The sequence below is a fragment of the Bufo gargarizans genome, chromosome 10 (assembly GCF_014858855.1).
Source record: "Bufo gargarizans isolate SCDJY-AF-19 chromosome 10, ASM1485885v1, whole genome shotgun sequence".
Taxonomy (NCBI): Eukaryota; Metazoa; Chordata; class Amphibia; order Anura; family Bufonidae; genus Bufo; species Bufo gargarizans.
This window is the reverse complement of record NC_058089.1, coordinates 121,122,540-121,146,799: the sequence shown is the minus strand read 5'-3', so window position 1 is coordinate 121,146,799 and position 24,260 is coordinate 121,122,540. Positions and strand designations below refer to the sequence as shown.

General features: G+C 44.8%; 1 protein-coding gene across 5 annotated transcripts; it reads right to left on the bottom strand.

Annotated features, from left to right (window-relative positions):
• Nucleotides 1-166: 166 nt before the first annotated feature.
• IST1 (IST1 factor associated with ESCRT-III) lies at nucleotides 167-24,095 on the bottom strand. Of its 5 annotated transcripts, none has more exons than XM_044269701.1 (10): nucleotides 23,938-24,095; nucleotides 14,827-14,926; nucleotides 10,772-10,952; nucleotides 10,460-10,547; nucleotides 10,229-10,312; nucleotides 10,041-10,151; nucleotides 5,541-5,714; nucleotides 3,947-4,063; nucleotides 849-891; nucleotides 167-747 (listed from the first exon to the last, which is right to left on the bottom strand). In XM_044269701.1, the coding sequence occupies exons 2-10, from the start codon at nucleotides 14,912-14,914 to the stop codon at nucleotides 566-568; spliced, it is 1,068 nt and encodes a 355-aa protein (XP_044125636.1). In that variant the 5' UTR covers nucleotides 14,915-14,926; nucleotides 23,938-24,095; the 3' UTR covers nucleotides 167-565. The 5 variants fall into 5 exon arrangements, with proteins under 5 accessions (XP_044125636.1, XP_044125640.1, XP_044125637.1 ...); XM_044269705.1 differs by having other exon boundaries at nucleotides 3,947-4,060; XM_044269702.1 differs by having other exon boundaries at nucleotides 23,934-24,088.
• Nucleotides 24,096-24,260: the final 165 nt, after the last annotated feature.

Genomic DNA, 24,260 nt, shown 5'->3' with positions numbered 1-24,260 from the left:
CCAGGTTCAGCTCTGAACCTGGACAATCCCTTTATTTTAAAAAAAAAATTGAAATTATTCACATTGCCAATTCAACATATTAAAAAATATATATATTTGTGAACTATTGAAATATAAAAATATTCTTGGTCACATTTCTGCTCTATATATTGCACACATGACAATCTAGAAGGCCACAGCTTTATTTTTATTCGTGCACGCTCATACAAGCTCAACACAAGTCTGTAAATGTTATGTACAAAGGTTAGAAAATCAGGTAACAGAGCAGCTCATTAAATTATTAGCAGAGGCAAGTCCTTTGGGTCTCGCTTTGATATTCCTGCATAACATAGAAAATATGTCAGCTTTGACTCGCCAAGGCCAGTGGCCCGACTAGAAATCAGACTGGATCTTTTCTCCAAAAGTCACAGCCATGGAATCAGCAAACCTAGAGAAACCATTTCCACCCTCCATTAGGACTTGAGAGCAGATCCTCTGCATATAATGTACAAAGGGAGTTTTAGATTTATCTCCTGAGCAGAGGTCAGGTCGAGATGTTACAGCAATAGAGAATCTGCCAAACCACTTAAGTTTTCTTCTTCAACTCCTCAAATCTGCGTGACAGGTCGTCAAAATCAATATCTTCTGAACTGGAAGTTGCAGCTCCGGCAGAAGCAGCGGGGAGTGTGTCTGGAACGGAGGGTAATTCTGGAAGGACAAAGTTATCCTGTATTTTTGTTCTTGGTTTGGCGACAGGGAGTGCATTACCTGAAGAAACAGAGAAATGTTGTTTATGGCTGGACTTTATCTAAAATATGCATAATAAACCATTACTGCTCTATTAATTGCGCTCATCCTTTTAAACTCACCATCTTGAGGAGGAGCGTTTGCCTCTGGTGCACGGTCACCAATCTGTTCGATAAAGACAATATGTTAAAAAGGTAAGAAATACAAGTGTACAGCTCTATAGTGCACGTACAGACTCATACTGTAACCGTGCGCCTCACAGTTGTGTAAACGATAAATTCCCTTTGCTAAAATCGAGACAAATCCTTTAAATTGTTGTGGGTTTGTGGTGTGAAATCCAAAATGCAGAGCCACTACATCTTGCTGTAAAATGCACCCATATAGACACTGTGCTATACATGGGGTCTGTGTGCACGAACACTTACAATCACAAGGGCTTTACCAGCTTTTAACACTAAAAATGTCTGGGAGCTGCTGATGGGGTAACATAACTATCCAGACCACAAACGTATATAAATCTCCAGCATCATTAGTCTTAAAGGGAACCTGTCACCAGTTTTATGGTGTCCTAACTAACGGCAACATAAATAAGTGACATTCTCTTAGCAAAATGCTGGGTCACTTTCTTTAATTGACCCAGTCAATCTGCCAACATCTTGTATTGAAAAGCTCCAGATGATAATGATGAGTCATGAATATTCATGAGCTCCTGACTCTCCCCACCCACCTGCTGCTGAATGAGTTAATTTTCCATATGAATCAGCAGCAGGTGGGCGGGGGAGTGGCTATAGCTCTGAATTAAATATACGCTGGACTCAATAACATCACGCTGGACTCAAATCAGCTCATTAGCATGTGGCATCTTTGTGTGTATATTATGAGATAACCATCTGTCACACCATTAAGTGAATACATCTAAGGTACTTTTTTGTAGTTAATGATTGTATATAATTAGTTAGATTATAATCAAATATCCACATGACAGGTTCCCTTAACCCTGGGTTCAGACCTGAGCGTTTTACAGCGCGTTCCTACGCGCTGTAAAATGCACAACAAGCAAGAACCAATGATTCCCTATGGGAATGGTTCTCACCTGGGCGTTTTACAGCGCGTACGATCGCGCTGTAAAACGCCCGACGCTCAAACAAGTGCTTGAGCTTTTTTTGGGGCGTTTGTCGCGCGTTCCCGTACATAGATATTCGGGAACGCGCGACAATGTGTGCACGCCTGTCTCTGTATGCGCGATTGTAAACGCCCGTACAATCGCGCATACAGAGCGCTTGTTTCAGAACGCTCAGGTCTGAACCCAGCCTTAAGGTCTCATTTTTACAACGCTGTATTAAGGACATGACCACTGCAGCCATAGTGCCATGAGGTAGGTGTACGTAGTGACATCAGTGAGGTTTATATGTCAATATGGCACTTCAGAGTGACCGTGCTGGATTTACAAAGGTGTGAACGAGGATATTATTATATACTACAAGCGAATAGCTGAAAATAAAAACTTAGGGGGGAATATTTGAAGTCGGTTTTGCCCGAGTCCGTGTTGGAGTACTTTATGCCACATTTATTAAACGTCTCATACTGTGTGATAAATGTCTTATCCTTTACACTGGGTTCACACCTGAGCGTTTTACAGCGCGTTCCTACGCGCTGTAAAAAGCTCAACAAGGAGAAACCAATGATTCCCTATGGGAATGGTTCACACCTGGGTGTTTTACAGCGCGTTTGAACGCGCTGTAAAACACCCTACGCTCAAAAAAGTTCTTGAGCTTCTTTGGGGCGTTTTGTCGCGCGTTCCCGTACATAGACTTTCGGGAATGCGCGACAATGGGCGTTTGCTTGTCTCTGTATGCGCGATTGTAAACGCCGGTACAATCGCGCATACAGAGCGCTCCTTTCAGAACGCTCAGGTGTGAACCCAGGGTAAACCTAACACTTGTCTTAAAAAAACCTCCAGTTTTCCTACTCCACCCTCCTCCTGGAGTGACATGGTGACTTAGTAAAAAGTTTCAATGATCAATCTTATTTCAAAACTGGAGTGAGTGGTGTGAAACTGCAATAAGTCGTACGAGCGCAGCTAAGAGACATTTCAGCCCAAGTTTTCTACTATAAAGTAAGCAATTTCATTAAATAAAGTAGATGTCTCTACACATTTGCAAAAATTAAAATTTGGTAGTCACACTTTAAAGTTGGAAAACTAAGTCTGAACAGAACTTGAAGGGGGTTAAATCAAAAATGCTTGTTATGGGTACCAACCAGAAAGATCAGCTGTGCCACACTGATCGGACCACAGGGGCCCCTGAAACAACTGTGGTGCATCTTATATAGACATTAACAATCATTCAGATTAGTATCAGGATATTTCTGTCAGAGTGTCAAAGGAAAAAAGTAACGGAAAGAGAAGGTGAATTTTAAAAATACCTTTATTATTCTATCAAAGAAGGGTATTGGTATAAATATACCACTATAGTGTAGAGAGACATGTGAGTACTTAAATTTCTTGTGGGGGAGTATTCCCCCCACAAAAAATCCACAGTAAACAGGATAGCAAGAAATAAGGAAACAACTGGGGAGGGAGGGGCAGAGTTCTCTCACCCTAGTTTGCCCTCTAGTCTGCTCAGCCCAGGGCGACCCCCGATGGTGGAGGTTCCCTGTCCCCGAACCTATTACTATCCCGTCCCTGTTAAATCCTACTCAGGGGAACCCTAGTAGGGGGAAAGATAACTAAGTCGAGGGTATCGGCGGTTATTCAAAGGAGGTGGGAACCGCCGAGACCCAACAAATAAGTGTCAGTGGCTGTTCCCAGGATTGGGTGCCACTGAGACTCGCCAAATACAAAACAAACGAGACCCCAACGCGTTTCGCCTAGAACACACTAGGCTCATCAGGGGGTGATCTCAAAAGGAGTCAGAGATAGACAAAACACAACATAAATATGTAGGATACTTAGCTCCTAAGCTGGATACATGTGGTTAATTCTGATTACTCAGAATAATGCTGTCCTGTTATGGGTACAAAGGGACAGAAAGATAGAGTCCCAGCGAGGAACCACAGAGCTTTAAAGTTGGAAAACTAAGTCTGAACAGAACTTGAAGGGGGTTAAATCAAAAATGCTTGTTATGGGTACAAACCAGAAAGATCAGCTGTGCCACACTGATCGGACCACAGGGGCCCCTGAAACAACTGTGGTGCATCTTATATACCCCCAGCTACTTACAGAGTCATATGTAGGAGGCAAAGATGGGATTGGTGGAGGCCCCATGCCCATTGCTGGTGGATTTTGGTTACCAAAAGGTTGATAGATTCCTACTGGCGGTCCATTGTAGGTCTCCTGCTGTAAATCAGAATATAAAACTGAAACCTCTGCAATAAGGCAAAAAGAAACCTATCTGTAATCTAATACACAGAGGGAGATCTATAAGAGAGATGCATCAGAAACTGGATAAGCGTGCCCTGTATCAGATCATATGCTTTAAACCAATATTTTGTGCCCAGTGAGGCATAACTGTCTAAAGTGATCCAACCGAGAGGTGTCATAAGAAAACGTGTCTAGCAAGATGTGGCAAATTTATTACACAACGTGGGCCACCGCTTTGGGCAATTTCTGTATATACCGTAATAATACATCACCTCCACCGTGTTATGCCCTGCATCAGGCATAACAGATTCACCCCCTCAGTTTTCTGCATTAAAAATCTTAGAATTACTGACTGAACATCTCATCACAACCTATTAACAAGCAGCTCATTTTAGGACTAGTGTGACTTAAAACAGTTGTGGCCCGTTACCATTTTACAGCATGCAATATCCAAAAGCTTCACCCCCAAGGTAACATATTTCATTTTTTTTTTTTTTGGGCCACATGGTTCTTTTGGAACCACAAGGTCAGGCTGCAGGATACATACACAGACGCAATGTGCTGTGCTCGACTTATATTCATACTTCTAGCGGCAAGAAAATGAGAGAGAGATACAGGTGAAACTCGAAAAATTAGAATATCGTGCAAAAGTTCATTTATATCAGTAATGCAACTTAAAAAGGTGAAACTAATACATGATAGACTCATTACATGCAAAGCGAGATAGTTCGAGCCTTTATTTGTTATAATTTGGACGATTATGGCTTACAGCTTATGAAACCCCAAAGTCACAATTTTAAGGTCCCCTTTGCTCAGGGGGTATGGATTAATTAGCTGACTAGAGTGTGACACTTTGAGCCTTTTCACAAAATATATTGAACCTTATTACAAAATTTTAATTTTAAGTTGCATTACTGAAATAAATGAACTTTTGCACAATATTAAAATTTTTAAAGTTTCACCTGTATTCATACTTCTAGCGGCAAGAAAATAAGAGATACATTCAAGTTTTCCCTGTACATATTCTGCCTGACCCAAGCCACACAGAATAGGCCACGTCTGTGACAACTATGACTATTGTACGAAAGAATACAACCAATAAAACAACCTAAAATAACAAAATATACAAAACCTTATCAAAAGGAATACATTTTTACCAGCAGTTCCTGCTGCAGTCAGATGCCGTATACCTGCACGTCACTGCTGCAGTCTTGTATATAAAGCGTGCAAGGACGCCGGCAGGGGTGTATGGAGTTTTATTTATTTATTTTAAGGCATTTAGTAGTATGATTTTAGCATAATTCAGAAAGCACCTTTAAATATATCTTACCAAGTTACCAATTACTGCACGCGAGGCTAACAAGTGCCCATATAAAACTGTTACAGGTACAGTACTGAAATTATACTCAATGCCAATGACGTTAGATATCAGCCAGTAGGATCACATACATACCGGTCCGCCAGGTGCAGGGTAACTGAATGGAATAGTAGGGGTGGGCATCTGCATAGCTGGCATGGTTGGCAATGGTACTCCAAATCCTCCACCCCCTCCTCCGCCTCCTTTTTTTATGTCGTCCGAAAAGCCAACATCTATAAGATCTGCCTCCACGCCTGTGGGAACCTCAGCCTTAAAATGTAAACTGGAGATTAGTAATTCCTTAAATTCTATTAATTATCTCATATCCCAATCTAGACGTTTAGTGGTAGGACTCAACGAGCTGACACGCGAACTGTTACTGAGAACATAGATATACTGTATACAGGCGAGGCCTCTATACCTTCTAAGCTTCAGAACATTCTTAGTTATTCTGCATTGTCTTTCCAAACTGTAACCAGAATTCAGCTCATTTTTGCAGAAAATTTTTAAGCATCGCTGCTCAAAACTTTAGAAAATAAAAACAGCAACCTGCTGACAGCACCGGGTTGGGGAGAGCAGGACAACTTTTGTAGAGCTATTATTATTATTATCAGCAGTAGTGTGGATCAGAATTTTTAGCATGTCAGATTCTGCTCCTTAAAGGGGGGGGATCCAGCTTTTTGCAGTTTTTAAAATTCAAGGTCAGCAACCTGTACCAGTAAAAAAAAAAATGAAAAAAAAATATAATAAAGACAACACCCACCACTCACTTGCTTCCTGCCTCCATGCCTATCTCCCCACGCTGTGAATTTCCGGATGTCCTGCTTGGGGGGTCACATCACTACTGAAACTAACTGGCTGCTGAAAGAATATTATCCTTCTCTCTGTGCACCGTGATTCCTTTCTGTGTCCCCGAAGACAGACGTCTGGAGAACGTGTCAATGACAGATGCCGTATGATGTCAATAACAGTTCTATTTATTGTTCGTCGTACAGGGCCTTATATACTTTCAAGCATACATACAAGAATAGCTGAGCTCTCATTACAATAGTAGCAGTTCCTTATACAGCTCTCATTATAATAATGCTGACTAGAAACTTTCCTTATAAAGACAGTAGGTAAATGTATACATAGTCACCCTTCAATATGATGTCACCCAACCTTGTCCTTCATACAGATCACACAGCTAATTCTGTTTAACCCTTCAGCTGCAGTGGTGCACATCACCACATCTGTCCAGAAGTTCATAGGACAGACACCAGAAGTGAGTCGCAAAGGAGCAGCTCAGAAGGAACTGATCAACAGGTACAGCTGGCTGGATGTCAAATGTAAGAAGTACAAAAAGCTGGAAAACACCTTTAAAATAGGGTCGTCTTAGATCAGGGGTGCACAACCTGCAGCCCGGGGGCCACATGCGGCTCTCTATACCATTCTGTGCGGCCCCCAAACATCTGGTAAAAGACATGTATGTCTTATGGCTTCTTACATGTATTCTATTAGATGGGAGTCCTGGAACTGTAACTAAACATTTATAGAATATACTGTATGTTCAATATGCCAAAAATACAGTATTTCAGTTGGTAATACCCCTTTAAGTTTTATTTTCGGCCCTTGGAATTGGTTCAGGCTGACAATGTGGCCCCCAACCAGGAAAGGTTGTGCACCATGGTCTTAGATAATTAAAAGTCTTGGAAAAAAAACCTCCTTTAGCCTAAAATAAAAAATGTTATACTCAACCTTTTCTCTAGCACTGGTCCAGTCCACCTGCCACACCACATCACATGGCAGCCACAGCCAATTACAGTCCTCTGTGGTCTATACCAGCAAATGACCACTGCAGCCAATTGCTGTCCTCAGATGTCTAAACCAGCATGTTACCTCTGCAGACAATTACTGTCCTCAGAGGTCTATAATAGCTTATAAACTGCAGCTGTGATGCGCCATCAGTGGCAGAAGGGCCCGACCAGCGCTGATCCTTAGTATTTTTTTCTGTGTCCGTTCCATTTTTTTGCAGTTTGTATGTGGAACGATTCACTAAAATAGGTCTGCAAAAATAAATAAAATAAACTGTGTGCATTGTGTCCACATGGCCGTTCTGCCAAAAAATAGAACATGGCCTACTATTATCCGCATTACAGACAAAAGATAGGAAAGTTGTATTAGGGGCCGGCCGTTCCTTAAAAGGCAGAAATCACACGGCCGGTATCAGCGTTTTGCAGATCCGCAGTTTGCGGAACACAAAACATTCAACGGTCGTGAGCATGAGCCACAAGGGCTGTTTGAGACGAGTGCGTCCTGTGTAGAAATCATGCTGTAAGTACCGAGATAATGCTGTCCGTATAATTTTGTAGAAGTAAGGTCATGCAGGGACACACCGCATTATAAGGGCTCATGCACACAAACGTATTTTCTTTCCGCTTCCGTTCCATTTTTTGCAAACCCATTCACTTCAATGGGGCTGTAAAAAATACAGAAGTTACTCCGTGCGCATTCCGTTTCAGTTTGTCCGCTCCGCAAAAAAGTAGTGCATGTCCTATTATTGTCCGCAAATCACGGGTCATTCAAGTCAATAGGTCCGCCAAAAAATACAGAACGCACACTGAACACATCCGTAATTTGCGGATCCATACTGTAGAAATGCTATGCCCAGCCGCCCATATTGCTCATGTGTTTGGTGATTAATAAGTTACTGTTTCTGTATACGATCCGCAAAAAACTGATCAAATGCGGAAACCATACGGATATGTTTTGTGCAGTAACTGAAGGGAAGAGGACTTGAATCAGAGAAAAATGAAATAAACTCAGATACGGAACAATGGATCGCAAAACAACGGTCGTGTGCATGAGCCCTAAATCAGCGGTGTCCATAACGGGGGAATCACGTTCACACAGGCCTTAGGGGATCACATTGATGTTTAAAGGGAATCTGTCAGCAGAATATAACTGTTAGCCAAGCTAGCCCTACAGTGCAATGTGCCTGGTTTGAGTGCAACTATACCTGCCCCTTTCCAACCCAGAGCTTCAGTCTGGAGAAAAGTTACTTTTAATACATATGCAAATGAGCAGTTAAAAGGATATTCCCACTTTGGTTACGTTCACATCTACGTTGTGAAATCCAGCAGAGGAAAAGCCTGCCCGAGATCACCTTATCCAGCATAGGTGGATAACGCCACATACCACCAGATAACCTTTCCCCGCAGCCTTACAGAATATAAAAAGTCCTGCATGTACAACCATTTGTCTACACAAAAGCCGGCACTATGGTGGGAAGTGGCCGGATCCCCGGTGGTTCACAGCATTATCTGGATATTCTGGATACGGTTAACTTCAGCAGGCGGTTGCAGATGTGAACTTAGGGTAACAGAAAAAACTCAATTGATCTAAAAAAAATAATAATAATAATCTTGGCAAAAATTTTCCACCAGTGACACTTTGTGTAGGTGGTCACGCATGCGCAGATCGCACTGGTTCTCCGTTACTAGTAACTTCCGGTTTAGGCACAGTCCTCTCTCTGCACATGCACAGTGAGCTCACAGGAGGATCTTACATCTTAGACACAGCTTAATATGCAAATAATTAACAGCCATCATTGTTACTGCAAACACAGCCAAAGAGCCCAGTGCAATTCTCCTGGAGGACTCTAACCACCAGTAGAGTAACTATGTGCCCAAGCCGCTGCTCACCTGTAATCTATTGTCAGACTCGTCATTACACAGCCTTTCTACTTTTACGATGCAGGTGGTACACACACACAGCATTTTTTTTACAAAACTAGGCCCAGATCACCTTTTAAGGCTATTTTCACATCTGCATTTCTGCTGGATCCGTCATGGATCGGCAGAATTCTTCTATCTAGATAATACAACCGGCTGCATCCATTATGAACGGATCCAGTTGTATTATCTCTAAAATAGCCATGACCGAACCGGCACGTAAAACCATTGTAAGTCAATGGGGGACAGATCCGTTTTGTGTCCGAGAAAATGGATCTGGCACCACTGACTCCCATTGTGTTTCATGCCGGATCAGTATTGCTCCGCATCCCATGATGGAAAGAAAACTTCAGCTTGCTGCGTTTTTCTGTCCAGCATGGGAACGCAATCAGACGGAATGCATTCTGGTGTACTCCGTTCCTTTCAGTTCAGTTTTGTCCCCATGACAATGAAGTATTGAGATCCTATGACAGCTCTCAATACCGGAAAGGAAAAATGCAGGTGTGAAAGTGCACCACGGGCGGGCCCGCGCCACTTTGTGCACTCTTGCTCCTCCTGCTTTCTCTGCCAACCCGTACCTCTCCTTGATGGACAAGGCCATACGAGAGGACTATGCAGGAACCTGGCAGTCTCAGTATCCATTGTACGAGGAACAGCTGGAACTCCATCTAAAATTCCCACACTGAAATTTTGGTAAATTCTGTGGACTTACCAGGTCCCCGGACAAAGCAGAGAGTCCACTGTATACAAGACCTTTCCTAAAGAAGACTGTACACAGTACATCACCGCTACATTACCAACAGCCATTTAGAAGATGGCAGACAAGAGGCAGCGATGCTTAAGGACTCCTTTAGTAGACAAATGAGAGCAAATCTTCACCTACCAAAACCACAGAATCTGGCTCGTAGGGCACGTTGTAGTTCTTAGCAATCTCTATGAGGTACCTCTCCACAAGGATTTTTGGAGGAGCCTCCACGCTCAGCTTGTGCATCAGCTAAAAAATAAAATGGTTTCCAAAATTAGATATTGCCTTCTCCCGTATAATAAGCACCCGGTGACACTAGAACTCACCCGGTCGTTGACGGTTCCAATCTGGTTTGTCCGGCACAGTTTGCCGTATTCTTTACTATACTTGGCACACAGCTGATCGGCCACCTGCGGTAAGAGAGATGTAGTGTCAGACCCAGCGATTGGGTGTAAAGCACCCATTCACACAGTGCAGCAGTTCTATCATCCCGAACCCAGGAACGTCTTTGTATTTTACATTTCACATGCAATATAACAGGTGTATGAAGGACTCACTATTTTCAGTTCAGACACTTCAGTCTGCAGACGAGGAGCCGCCCATATCAGTGTGGAGACCGCTTCACCCAGGCCCGGATCCAGCTCCCTGGAAATAGACAGATTTTTATATATAGTTACCCACCTGGGCAGTATTACTGGAGTTTTACGCCATGCAATCCTAGGCTGGATTCACACAGAATACTAGGAACAGCGTGTTTAGACAGAGTCAGGATTGGACCAAAGACATTGAAGTAAATGCAAGACTTTTACAGTTCCTCTCTATTGCTCTCTATTAGCAACGTGGCATTCACAAACCAAATGCAGACTTACTTCATGGACTGAATTAATCCAAATCGGGCCAGGAGCAGATCACAGTACAATTCTAGGATCTCCATGGCTTCCACCAGGTAGTCTTCTCGGATAATGTGCTCCACCCGGATCCTCGCCCTCTCATCCTTCCCAGTAGATAAATAGTCCGCAATCTCCTTTCTGGCTTTCTGCGCTAACTCGGCTGCAGGGAGAAGGTGAGGAGGACATTTACAAAAGATGAAAAGTCTGTAGCAAGGTATTTACAGCTCTACAGTTATTGAAATACTACAATTCGCATCATCTTTTGGGCAATTTAGCGCAGAAAACGTAATGAAGAACCATCAATAATTTTAACAGGGAAGCCATTCTGAATTTGGCTCCCATGACCCCTGCCAAAATCAGCTGGTGGCCAAAGCAAGCTGGAAATCTAAGTGGACAATGAACTAGACGTAAAACAATAAGACTGAGCTTCTTCTGTGGCCCAGACAAGCCCTTTAAGGCCATTCACGTACCTGGTCTCCAGTAAGCTGCCCTTCTGAATATAGTTTTTTCCAATCCCCCTCCTTACAAAAGTTTGTTAAAGGGGTTGTCCAAGTTATTCTTATAGATGACCTGTCCTCAGGATAGGTCATCAATATCAGAGGGGGTCCAACACCCTGCACCCCTGACGATCAGCTGGTTGCCGCGCTCCTTGCAAGCGCTGCCTTTCCCTGGTTTGTTCACCTGCTCTCTGTTAATTGCCAGCAGCTGTAGGTACAAGCCGCCCCATTCACTTCTATGGGACGGCTCTGTAGTATACAGGTGAAACTCCAAAAATTTGAATATCGTGCAAAGTTCATTTAATGCAACTAATATATGAGATCGACTCATTACATGCAAAGCGAGATATTTTAAACCTTTATTTGATATAATTTGGATGATTACAGCTTACAGTTTATGAAACCCCAAAGTCACAATTTCGAGGTTCCTTTTGCTCAGGGGTTATGGATTAATGAGGTGACACTTTGAGCCTAGAATATTGAACCTTTTCACAATATTCTAACTTTAAGTTGCATAAATGCAATTCCTTTTAAGTTGCATTACTGAAATAAATGAACTTTTGCACGATATTCGAATTTTTTGAGTTTCACCTGTACACTAGGAAGGAGCCGTCCAATTGGAGTGAATAGGGCAGCTTTGTGTAATTACACTGATCACCACTTGATGTCGACAGCGAGCAGGTAAACAATTAAAGGAAGGCGGTGCTCGAACGGCGCGCAGCCTTCTCTTCAACCAGCTTGTTAGCGGGGGTGCCGGGTAGTTCATTAATAAAAATAACTGACAAACCCTTTAATCTGTTCCAACACACACACACATACATATATATACATTTGAAAACGGTCAATTAATAAATGACATAATGTCATAAGTTTTAGGTTTAATGCACATGACTGTATTTTCGGTCTCTGTCCAATCCTCATTGTTTGCAGACCGCATGTGGACCCATTCATTCGTGGTTACCCACAACACACGGATGTCATCTGTGCGGTCCGGCAAAAAATTATAGAACCGATCCAATTCTTGTGTGTTTTTCAGATTATTATTTTTTTACCAGTGGGTCCTGCAAACAATGCGGACCGCAAAATGGATAGGGTTGTGTGCAGGAGGCCAAATATAGGCCTTTCATTGCCGAAATGGGAATAACCCACAGTGAGCACCAGCTCCAAGTTACGGAAGAGATGAGCAGCCTGCGCCCCGCTGTTTCCTTAAAGAGGACCTTTCACTGGTCCTAACATTACGATATTAACCTGACCATGAAGGGCTTTATTAGGAGATTTCAGGAAGCTTTTCACATTGGCTGCTTCGTTTTCACGATCACTTTTGCTGCCCTGTATGCTAATTAGCAGCATCGGTACAAGGAGGAGGAGACGGCCATGTTTTTCAGTAGGTGTCTCCTTCTCCCTGGCTGTGGCGCAGTCCAATCACACCGAGAGCGTCACAGCCATTGAGGGGAAAAAAAGCTCACCTTCTCCTGGGCTCTGACGCTCTCCACTGCCCCTACTTATCCGTTCTGTGAGCTCTGGAGCTCAAAACATAATAGAAAGTAAGGGAAGTGAGGTCACTGCATACATGCCGGCAGAATGGAGACACCCTGCTTCTGAGTGAAATGCATCTAGCTGAATATTGCTGAAAAAAACATTATGGAAGCCCAAACATAACAGTTCCTTCACAGTTATGATTGTACAAAGAAGCACAGCCATTATGCAAGCATATTTGAAAACTCAGTTACGCTTTAACTCCTGAGCTACAGAAACAGCATAGCCTGCTGCGTCATATGTGTAGCTCACACGCACCGCTATGGGACTCATGGAAACAGCAGAGCGCAGGCCGCACCACCTTTTCTATAACTCGGGGCTCACTGTGGGACATTCCCACTTTAGCAATAAGCCAAGATGGGACAATCCTTTTAAATGTGGAGACGCAGGTGCAAGGTTTGTCATTTTGTGGTTAAGAAGAATACGTTTGAAAAATGTGCGGTAAATCTTACAACATTAAAATCATTGACTGCTACTCCCACCCAGTTATGTGCAGCACATGCCGTGGACAAACCACAAGGAAAAAGAGGGAACAGTGGAACATTTACCAGACATTGGGAACGGACTCAGCAACTCACGAGGGGCTGCAAAACAGGTTATTGAGTTTTATAAAAGAAACACTTGACCGTTTTTACATTTTTTGGTTTGGAATGTGTAAATCAGCCTTGAAGCGGTGAGGATGGGGAAAAAGCTGTATCCAGAAGGGAAGCCTGCTGGACACCGACGTGGGAGACTAGGGTATTTCCATCATAGACAATGGGGGCATATCGCTAGGATATGTCCCTATTGTCTGATAGGTGCGGGTTCCACCTCTGGGAGAATGGAGTGGGGAAAGTAGAGGCCCCCAGGTTTCCCCGGGTCTGGCCACCACCGAGCACGCTCTCCATAGAAGTGAATCGGAGTGCACCGCACTTGCGCGGCCACCGCTCCCATTCATTTCTTGGGGCAAACTGAAATAGCCAAGCCAGTGCTGAGCCATTGTCGATGGCCCCATAGAAATGAATAGGGAGCAGCAGGCATGGTGCGTCCTCTGGAACTTTGCTGGCTGCCTTTGCAAGATAGATGCCCACTGCTGGGACCCGCACCTGACAGACAATGGGGGCATATCCTAGAGATATGTCCCCATTGCCCGAGATAGGAATACCCCTTTAATTTCAGAACCAATCTATTGTGTATGTCTGTGAAGGTTCTCATTTATCCAGGTCATGGTATATCTGTAAAGAATAAATCAAGGCAACTGGACGTCCTGTAGATTTCTCGAAAACGTTTCACTCGTTCTTCCAACGAGCTCTCATGCAAATCTATTGTGTAGTTACATAGGTTATGTGGTTTCCTCATTAGGATTGTATAATATGTAGATCTCACCCTTGTCTTTCTATATTCATTATGTGACGGCACTACCTTTAATTGGTTTTACTGGGTTTTGAATTCTTGCACTTATTCAGACCAGACATGAATAACATGCTCCTATTCGGTGTGACAGTCCTTCATGGATGTCTAAATAAAGGACGGATTTTGTTGCAGAGGAAGCAGAATTATATTGTGGGCACTGAACTAGAAATTGACAGATGAATGGCCCTCCATGTGTAATATATAATCTGAGCCCACCACATCCGCTGCTTGTCAGAGGGTCTTTCTGGCTCATAGAGGGGGGACCTAAACAGGAGACACCATCCGATGACATCCTAAAGGACCAACCCTTTTAATAGGGGATATGGAGAAGAATGGGTTTATAAAAAACAATAACGCTTACTGGGTCCCTGCTGCTTCCTGGTCCTGGCTCGACACACAGGAAACAGCAGGAGATGTCTGCTCAGCCAATCACCAAAGCGGTGACACCCTTAAGTTAGGCAGTGGAAACCAGCAAGGACACAGTAAGGGCTGCAACTGCAGCAGCCAGGGGATCAGTGACGTGAGCAATGCTTCTTTTGTTTTGCCCCAAATATAAAAAACATGTAAGCAACCAGAAAACCCCCCTTTAACTGCTGGCTTTTTACTCACTTTTCTTCTTCTCCAAGAGCTTCAGTCGGTTTATGACAAGCCTCAAATTCACTCGCAGACGCTCGGACTTGAACCCGGAGCCCAACATTGTGTTTATCTTCTGAAATTAAAGAAAAAGATTCTAAACGGCTCAACAGAAAATTAATAAAATATATATATATATATATATATATATATATATATATATATATATATATATATATATATATATATGACATTTATTAAGATAGACAAGATATACGCCAGTCTCAATTGACCTGTGCTGCCGGTGGATGCGCTAATGTTATGTAGAGGCACAGGCTCCCTTGCTGGCGTGGTTAAAGGCCACTTTCGATGCCATAAACTGGCCTGGAAAACAATTAATGAAACCGGCCGGACCGCCATCTGCCACGCTTCACAAAAGTGGAGTGAGCGTTGTAAAACACCTTTGCGACAAAATCTGCAACCCTATTATGCCAAAATCTGGCGTAAATTAGATAATGACTGTCATAGATGCTATGGTAAGCACACAGGAGGCAGACGTGTTAGGACCCTTCATGAATCAGGGAGATCAGACTGAACAGTGCTGGAGATCTCCCCCAGGCAGTGATGTGTGTGTGAGGGTTAATGCCTACAGCCGATCACAGAATTTAATGCTGCAGGCTTTACAGAATGTCTTCAGTCTCTGACTGCTGCGACCCCCCATGAGGCCTAGAATGATGGGGGTGGTTGCATTACAGTCACTGCAGTAAAGTGAAATCTCAGTGCTGCGATTTCAATATGTGCTGGGTCGACAGAGACTGAAGGGGGACATATCTTTGTACAAAAAATGGATTGGTCTAATGGCTGGTCTATCAGAATCTCAGCAGAGTACAGGCTGCTCTGCACCTCGCTGGATCCTAAAGTCCAAACTATTAAAATATATAAAGAATAAAAACTGCGCGATTCGCCATTTTTTGTCACCTTGTCCCCCCCAAAATTATGATTTATGGCCCGGGCGTGTGGAATGCACGCGGCTTTTTTGGCGTTTTATTTTTTCACGTGGTATCGACCGATTATCGGTTTTACCGATATAATCGGCCGATATTAAGGATTTTGAACGTTGTCGGTATCGGCATCTATTTTGCCGATATACCGATAACATATGGGGAACAAGGATCGCGCTGCTGCTGCCGCCAATAAGAGGAGGGGAGGGGCTGTGACCACTGCGTCACCAATGAAGATAAGTCTCTCATTAATTCATACACAGGAGGCGGGAGCTGGCTGCAGAATCACATAGCCGATCTGCAGTAGTTAACCCCTCAGGGTGCTGCGGATTGCAGCTACCACTCAGAGGTCGGGAGCCGGCTATGTGATTCTGCAGCCAGCTCCCGCCTCCTGTATATGAATTCATGAGAGACTTATCTTCATTGGTGGCGCAGTGCGCCCCCCCACCCAAGCCCCCCAGTATTAATCATTGGTGACGGTGGCCACAGGGTCCCCTCTCCCATCTTTCTCATCGGTGGTGCAGTGGCAGTTCCGATCGGAGCCCCAGCAGTGTAATCCTGGGGTAACACGGCAGCCAGGACGCTACTGAAGCCCTGGCTGCCATTGTAAGCTCCCTGCTGCTGTGTGCACAGAGCAGCAGGGACAGTGTGAGGTCCTATTCACATCTATCAGGGTGAATAGGAAAAAGGGTTCTAGTCCCTAAGGGGGCTAATAGTAAAAAAAACAAAATATTAATTTTAAATGAAAAAGAAAGACTTACAAAAAAATAACTACACGTTAACAATAAACAGTCATTTTTAGCAGATTTGAGTAGGATTTAATTTTTATTTTTTAATGAAAATTCACAGAATAGCAGTATAAATTATCGACTATCGGCCAAAAAGTTCACAGATTATCGATATCGGCCCTAAAAAAAAACAAAAAAAAAAAAAAACTATATCGGTCGATCCCTAGTATCGAACATCGCAATACTTTATGGTATCGAAATCTAATCAAAATTTTGGTATCGAAACAACCCTAGACCAGGCATGTTGGATTTTAATATGCCCAGTTCTCGCTTCTGTTGTAAGATGAGCTGCTGCCACGGGTGCCTGGCACCAGCTAATTCCCTCAGCTACCGTGTTTCCCCGAAAAGAAGACCTACCCCAAAAATAAGACCTAGCCCTATTTTGCAGGGTTTTGGGAGTAGGGCATAAATATAAGCCCTCAATCAAAATTAACAAACAAAAGAATTCCCTCAGAGGAGTTGCTACGCGACTCTTAGCAATAAATTTGAATTTTTAACGGTCACTCGGACCAAGCGTATTTTTGCAGCTCCTCCGATTAGTAGTATTAAAACTCGATTTTATTATAATCCTTTTAAAACCAACATATTACTGGGAACATATTAAAAACTTCAGGAGTAACGATTTCAGGGTCAGTTGCCAGTTAACATATGTTTGTCTTATACTTCTTGTGTCTACACCTTCCTGATCGTTTTAATTGTATGCTGGTAAACCATCTCTTAATACTGAGACCTAGTAGCGGGCTCCCTGATTTACTCCTGCCTAAAAATCACAACCTGTGTCCCTACATGTTTCGCCGAGCCTGTCGGCGTCTTCAGGGGAAACTAAACAGGTCCAGCTGGTCGGAGGCGGCCAGGAGTTACAGCAGCGCAGGCTGCCAACACTTAGCCTTCAGTGAAGCCACAAGCTTCACTCATCGCAAAATGATGCCGGCAGCCGCGATTCCATCTACGGTACCGAACGGGTACATTGCTGGGCGGCTTCTCTACCCTGTACTGCCGCCAGCACGCCCGTTCTAACTTACGAAAAATAAAAATAAATGTAACGCACAAGAGTAACTACAGCCCCAAGAGGTGCACTCAGTCGGGTGGACTCACCCTGTCCACTCCCAGAAGTAATAAATATAGAATAAAATTGGCTGGGCACTCTCAGGATATCTGCACCAATTGAAATTTATTAGCATATATTACAATAGCGCTGAACAACAGTATATATTGGCTGTAATAATAAACACTATATAACAATATATAAAAAAACACAACATGCAGTAATATGTAAAAACTGGAAAATAGAAATCTACAATATGATAAAAATCGAGGAATAAAATGGAATACTCGATAGTAAAATGATCGTATAAATATTCAACTGAATATTTATATGGAAAAGTCACCTCGGATACTGGTCGCAATAAACGGTGTCCTCTAATATTGTCCTATTCGATTGAATCACAGGGGTATCCAAAACTACAGTCCCAATACGTGGTCCACTGAACCAACTTTAAGCGGCGTCCCGCTTATCACATCCACCAGCAGCGTCTCACTGGACTGAGAGTCATATGAATAAAAGTGATGGATAAAATCAAACGGTCTGACCGTCTCCCTTGTTAGTTCAACGAAGGTAATAATCCGGTCCTCCGAGTCTGTGGACCGATAGTTCGTCAATAGCTTTGCACACTGGCAATTGTTTGGCACATGTGTTCAGGCCTTACAGGTTATATTCCAAGTGAGCCATTCGTGTGACAGACGATTCCTTCTTAACAGATATCCAGTAGATTCTCCAGATTCCCAAGTGGTCCAAGTTTCTGGGGTCCTGTCTAGGCTAGACGCGTTTCGGGGTATCACATTACCCCTTCCTCAGTAGCACTTACCAAGGGGTAATGTTTACTATAGAGTATTCCATTTTATTCCTCGATTTTTATCATATTTTAGATTTCTATTTTCCAGTTGTTTTACATGATATTACTGCATGTTGTGTGTTTTTTTATATATTGTTATATAGTGTTTATTATTACCGCCAATATATACTGTTGTTCAGCGCTATTGTAATATATGCTAATAAATTTCAATTGGTGCAGATATCCTGAGAGTGCCCAGCCAATTTATTTCTACGTTCTAACTTACCCCTACCGTAGCTAAAATGATGCAGCGGGAGGATGTCCCTCTCTGCTGCCTGGAGCTGGCGGTGCCGATTGGTGGCGAGCGCGTCCTGCTCCCTCCCCCGATCAGCACCCTGTCATCTTTTGCGCCGGATCTCCCTGGTAACGTGCCGTACACATTGCTGCCTAGGGGCTCGGGGGCAGTGTACATACGGTACCAGAAAGTTCTGTACCGGTATCATACCGTAGTACTGTGCCACCCACTGTGATTATACTGTATTTGAATAAATCTAGATTGTTTTGTCCAAGCATTAATGCGCGATTGTTGTTCATGGAGCCAAAATAAGCCCTACCCCGATAATAAGCCCTAACCCTTTTTTCAGAGGAAAAAAAAATTATATAAGACCCTGTCTTATTTTCGGAGAAACACGGTAGTGAATATTCATATATACTGAGCTAAATGTGAATGTTTCTGTGGATGTCAGGGGGGAGATGGCGGTATTATGTGACACCATTAGTCTGAACAGTGTCAATAGCTGGACATATACTGCAGATATCAATCACCAAGTGTGCATTCAGCGATGGCTCTCGCTCCCATGTGATGCACAGGTAGAGGAGTCACCGCGGCCGCGTCACACGGAGGATGAGTCAGTCTGCTTGGAGATGATTATTAGAGCACCTCCTGAACTCTGTAACCTCCTCCGTTATGACATCTGTCACCTAAAGAGTGCGACGTCACGGAAACATTGCAAGAAGAGGAGAAAGAGAAAATCTAAGGCTCCCGCGGCTCGGCCGAGATGGAGGAACCGATCGGCGAGTGCATTATAGAACATCTTCACCACTGAAACCATTTTCCCAGTGCAACTAAAGGGAATAAATGAAGCAAGTTCGCAAACAGTCCTAAACAGAACTCTCAAACCATATCGTGTCTGCCGCTCCCATGCAAACCTATGTGTCTCCACGGTTACAGCCTGCAAACAAACTGTGTGTAGTCATGCATTACTGCCTTAGGGCTTGTTCACACGAACGTAAGGGCTCCGTGCCCGTGATGTGGACCGCAAATTGCGGTCAGCAATGCACGGGCACCAACCGTGGGCCAGCTACATGCAATTCCTATCTTTTTGCGGTGTGGCGGCACGGAACAGAACCCCAGGAAGCACTCCGTAGTACTTCTGTGGGGTTCCGTTCCGTACCACATCCTTGGATTTGCAGACCCATTCAAGTGAATGGGTCCGCATCCGTGATGCGGAATGCACACGGCTGGTGCCCCGTGTATTGCGGACCCGCAGGAACGGAGGGGCAACAGCTGTGTGAACAAGCCCTTAAAGAGATGCTGCCACCTCTCCTGACATATCTGCTGTAGTAACTACTCGTATTCCCCATGTAATAATTGGACCATTCCTCTATTATCCCTGCTAGAAGTTGAGTGAATTACAATCAGTTTGCATTAAGGGTACAGATGGGGGAGGGAGGGGTGCCCCTACACTGTCTGACAACAACAGCACTTATTCGACAGAGTCAGGCACACCAGCTACTGGTAACAGTGACTGCTGGCAATAATTAAAAATAAAAAAAAAAAATTCTAGCAGGAATAATAGAGGAATGGCACAACATACAGTCATGAGAATAGATAAACCAGAAGAGTTATTACATGGGTAATGTCAGGAGAGGGGACGAGTCCTCATTAAAAAGTGTCCAGAATTAGTAAAACATGGTTGTTTTCTTCCAAAAACAGCATCACCCCTGTCCGTAGGCTGTGTGCGGTATTGCAGCTCGGCCCGATTATCTTCACTGGAGCTGGCTGCGCTAACACACACAACCCATGGACGGTGGTGATGCCGTTTTTGGAAGAAGGCGGCCATGTTTTACTAACCCTGGACAACCCCTTTAAAGGGGCTCCTTCTTTATAAACTACTGAAGTATGTTACCCAAAAGTAAGACTACAGCAGAGTGTTTACAGTCTGTCACCATGGAGACACATAGTTCAGCACAGGAGCTGAATAGACAAAACGGACAGTGATTTCTATGCAAAACTATTTGCGATATTACTTCATCTTTATTATTTTTATGCTTCAGGGTATAAAACAGATATAATGACATCTATAAGAACATCATCCTGGACAGGGAGGACACAATCCACAATCAACACGTCAATGGCTGGGAAGAAATTTAAAATCTATTACATATTTAAAACTATGATTGATTTTGATACGGGCGTTTACTTTTTGGGGTTCCTCCCCAGTTTACAGTGGTGCAGCAATGACATGTGACTATGTCAGCCAATCAGAGGCTTGGTAATTGCAGGTATAATTCAGCTTCAGTGATTGCGGGAGCCTCAGCTCAGGACGTCACTTGGCCGGAGAACAGACAACGCTACCTGCACCATGGGTAGAAAAGAACAACTTCCTCATGACTGATCGGTGGAGAGGAGGTGACGGCCATAAAGACATCATGTGACCGAACCTCGAGGCAATGAGATAATGCAGCACCTGACAACAGGCGGAGACCGGCCAGGGGTGAAACGATACATCGTAACAGACACCGCGAGAATTCTTCACATTCTTGTATGACTGGGGACGCTGAATTGTAACATCAAGGAGGACAAGTCGTAAGGTTATGCAGATCGAGGAAGTAGTAGGTGTCTCCAAGATCTGCAGATGATCACATTTTCAAGCACCTAGCTCCAATCTGTGGCATGTGCGAGGGGCAAAAAAGCCAGAATAAAAGCAGTTTTCTTAGCCACATGAAACCTCTACATTCGTTGTGCGATGTCGCCTTCAACGTGCCAGTTATCACCACTTGTCGCAAAAAATCGGAGAGACCCTGGTTTATCACTCTGGCAGATCACTATGCGCCTAGGCCGAGATGTCAGCGCTGTTCAACGTACAGTGTGCCGGTGGTTGGGAGAAAAATGAAAAAGCGGAACGACAGCAAGAAGTGCAGAGGCGAACCTCCGCCCCCGGACAGATTGCCCGATTAGAAGAATGGCGCATAGTGATCCATTCCCAAGCCTAGGGCGGCAAACAGTATCTACACAAACCATCAGAAGGAGTCTGCATAACATTGGGATATGCAGGTGTTCCAATGACCTCACACCGCCACTCCCAAAGTCTATCATGGTGCACAGCAGGAAAGTAATGGAGATCTATACCCTTCCGTGATGAGTCCTGCATTTGTCTCAGACGCCATGATGGCTACAGATTACTCTGGAGAGTGAGTGTGCAACGTCATAAAGAGGCCTTCTCAAAAGAAAGTCACAGTGGTCCTACTCCCAGGATTATGGTGTGGGGTGGCATAATGTGCTACAGCTGGACCCCTCTAGTCTTCATTTCAGGTACTAACAGCTCAGAGTTAGGGCTCAAGCATATGACCGTGTGCCGTCCATGCCCGTACTGCGGCCTGCAAACAGTGGGTCCACAATATATGGGCCCCAGCGGTTTGCTCACCATATCACGGATGTGGACCCATTTACTTAAATGGGTCCGTAATCCAAAAGATCTGGAGCGGAAGGCCACAGAAGCAATACGGAGCGCTTCCGTGGCAATTCAGTCTGTGCCTCCGCACAACAAAAAAATAAAAGATGTTCTATTTTTTTGCGGGGCGGACAGATCACAGACCCATTGAGCATGTCTGGGACATCATTGGTCGGCGATTGCCAGCAGCGGATCTTGATGATCTGTGTGCCCATGTGCATTCAGCGTGACAGAACATTCCTCAGACAACCATTCCAGGTGAATTCCTATCTCAGATATCGATGGCATATCATATTGCTAGGATTGGTGAGGGCTCCAGCGGTGGGACCCACTCCTATTTTCAGAATGTGCCACTGAAGTGAAGGAGAGCCCACCGCGCGGTCACCCTCTATTCACTGCTTCGGGAGATCCCCACATAGCCAAGCGCTGGCTTGGCCATTTCCAGCAGTCTCATAGCAGTGAATGGAGCGGTGGCCAAGCATGTGCTGTGCGCTCTCCACTCACCGCAATGGGACTCCCAAAAATAGCAAAGCGTGCCTTCCAAAAGCCTTCTCTTTGGGGGTCCGTTCTGGAGAAAAAGAAGCGGTTCCCAGAGGTGGGCCCCGCACCTATCTGACATTAATGGCATGTGATATGCCATCACTTTATAAAGAAGGGAATACCCCATTAAAAGGGACTGTCCACTTCTTGCCACACTGGTCAGCAAAAGAGGGCGGAGCTAGTGTCACACCAAGACTATGCCTGTGAAGTATCTGGTGCACCAATTCAGCACCGGCATTAAATGGGTTCTCCCCGAATAAAAGCTTAGAACCTTCATTGCACTGCAGGACAAGCGCCGAACAATGATAAACACGTCCATCAGCGCTCGTTTGCATTGGTCTACTACATGGCTGGGGAGGAATGATCTCTACCGCAGTCATTCCTCCCTCATTCAGTTCTATTGGTGATCAGCAGCACATTCCTGATTACACAAGGAGCAGACGATGATCCGACACGTGTCATCCCGATGAAAATCAGCGTTTACAGGCCGATCGGCGGCATGGTCACATGGACCAATTATTCCCCAAAATCATCCAGTGCAATAGGGGCTCTGTCCACAGAAGTGTCGCTGGGGGTCCCGTTTCTGAATACCGCCATCTCCGGCAGCCCAAAAGACTGTGACTGATGCACATGTGATCGGCCACACTGGACCTCGGTTCTCATGAGGAGTAGGGGTCCCAGAGGTGGGACCCCAGTGATCAGACACCCGCCAACACTGTGAGTGGGGGATAACCTCTGATTCTGGGGGTTCTCTGAAACCAGGATAGTGTCAGGCTTCCTTCTCCCTCCGCTGGACCAGAAACGTGTCACGCCATCAACACGCATGTTAGCGCCAACGATCAGCGTTAGCGTGTAGATGGCGGGGAGCGGAGGCGGTGGGGGCTCTGCGCGGGGATGGGGTGACCTGCACTGCTACAATGTATCCAGAGGATTGTCTGGACTGGACTCAATTGTAGCAAACTCTCAGCAGTGAGCAGCATCAGACCTGTGCCTGTTCTGAGCCTCACAAGCGCTCTCGTTTACTGACAGCAAGCAGAGGTCTTGAAAGTGAGGAGGAATGGAGAAACAAAGTGTAACAGGAAGTTACAGACCCCATTTCCCCCCGGGGTGTAGGGTGGAGAGATTTCCATGCCCGGAATCCGGGGTACAGGCTGCACCCCACCGTACAAAGCCCAGAGAGGACCGGGGCCGAGGTAAGGACATTCAGGAGGCGCAGTCCCATCCCCGCCCAATACACACAGCACGTACCTACCTGCGCTGCGTCTCTTTCCGGTCAGGAAACCCGTCACCGCACCCGCCGGTTGTTGAAGGCCTCACTGCGCCCAGACACCGACTGCCGTACCTGTCAGGCACCTAGAACTGCTCCAGGACACGCCCTCCGCTGACGTCACGGTCATGTGGTAAGCTCGTGGGCGGGCCCGTGGAATCGATTCGGTGGTAAAGGCCTACCCGATGACGCCATGGTCATGTGCCTGCGATGGGCGTGGCCGGGAAGCTGTAGAGAAGAGATAGGTGTGTAGAAAGGGTACTTCCTCATGACGTCACTGTCATGTGATCGAGTCCTTCTGTTGTGCA

What these genes read in the sequence shown, in the direction of transcription:
- IST1 (XM_044269701.1), bottom strand. Translation starts at nt 14,914, where the DNA reads ATGTTGGGCTCCGGGTTCAAGTCCGAGCGTCTGCGAGTGAATTTGAGG. An exon ending in ACCCTGCACCTGGCGGACCG is followed by an intron (nt 4,064 to 5,540) that starts GTATGTATGTGA and finishes TCTGATTTACAG; the next exon opens with CAGGAGACCTACAATGGACC. An exon ending in AAACGCTCCTCCTCAAGATG is followed by an intron (nt 748 to 848) that starts GTGAGTTTAAAA and finishes CTGTTTCTTCAG; the next exon opens with GTAATGCACTCCCTGTCGCC.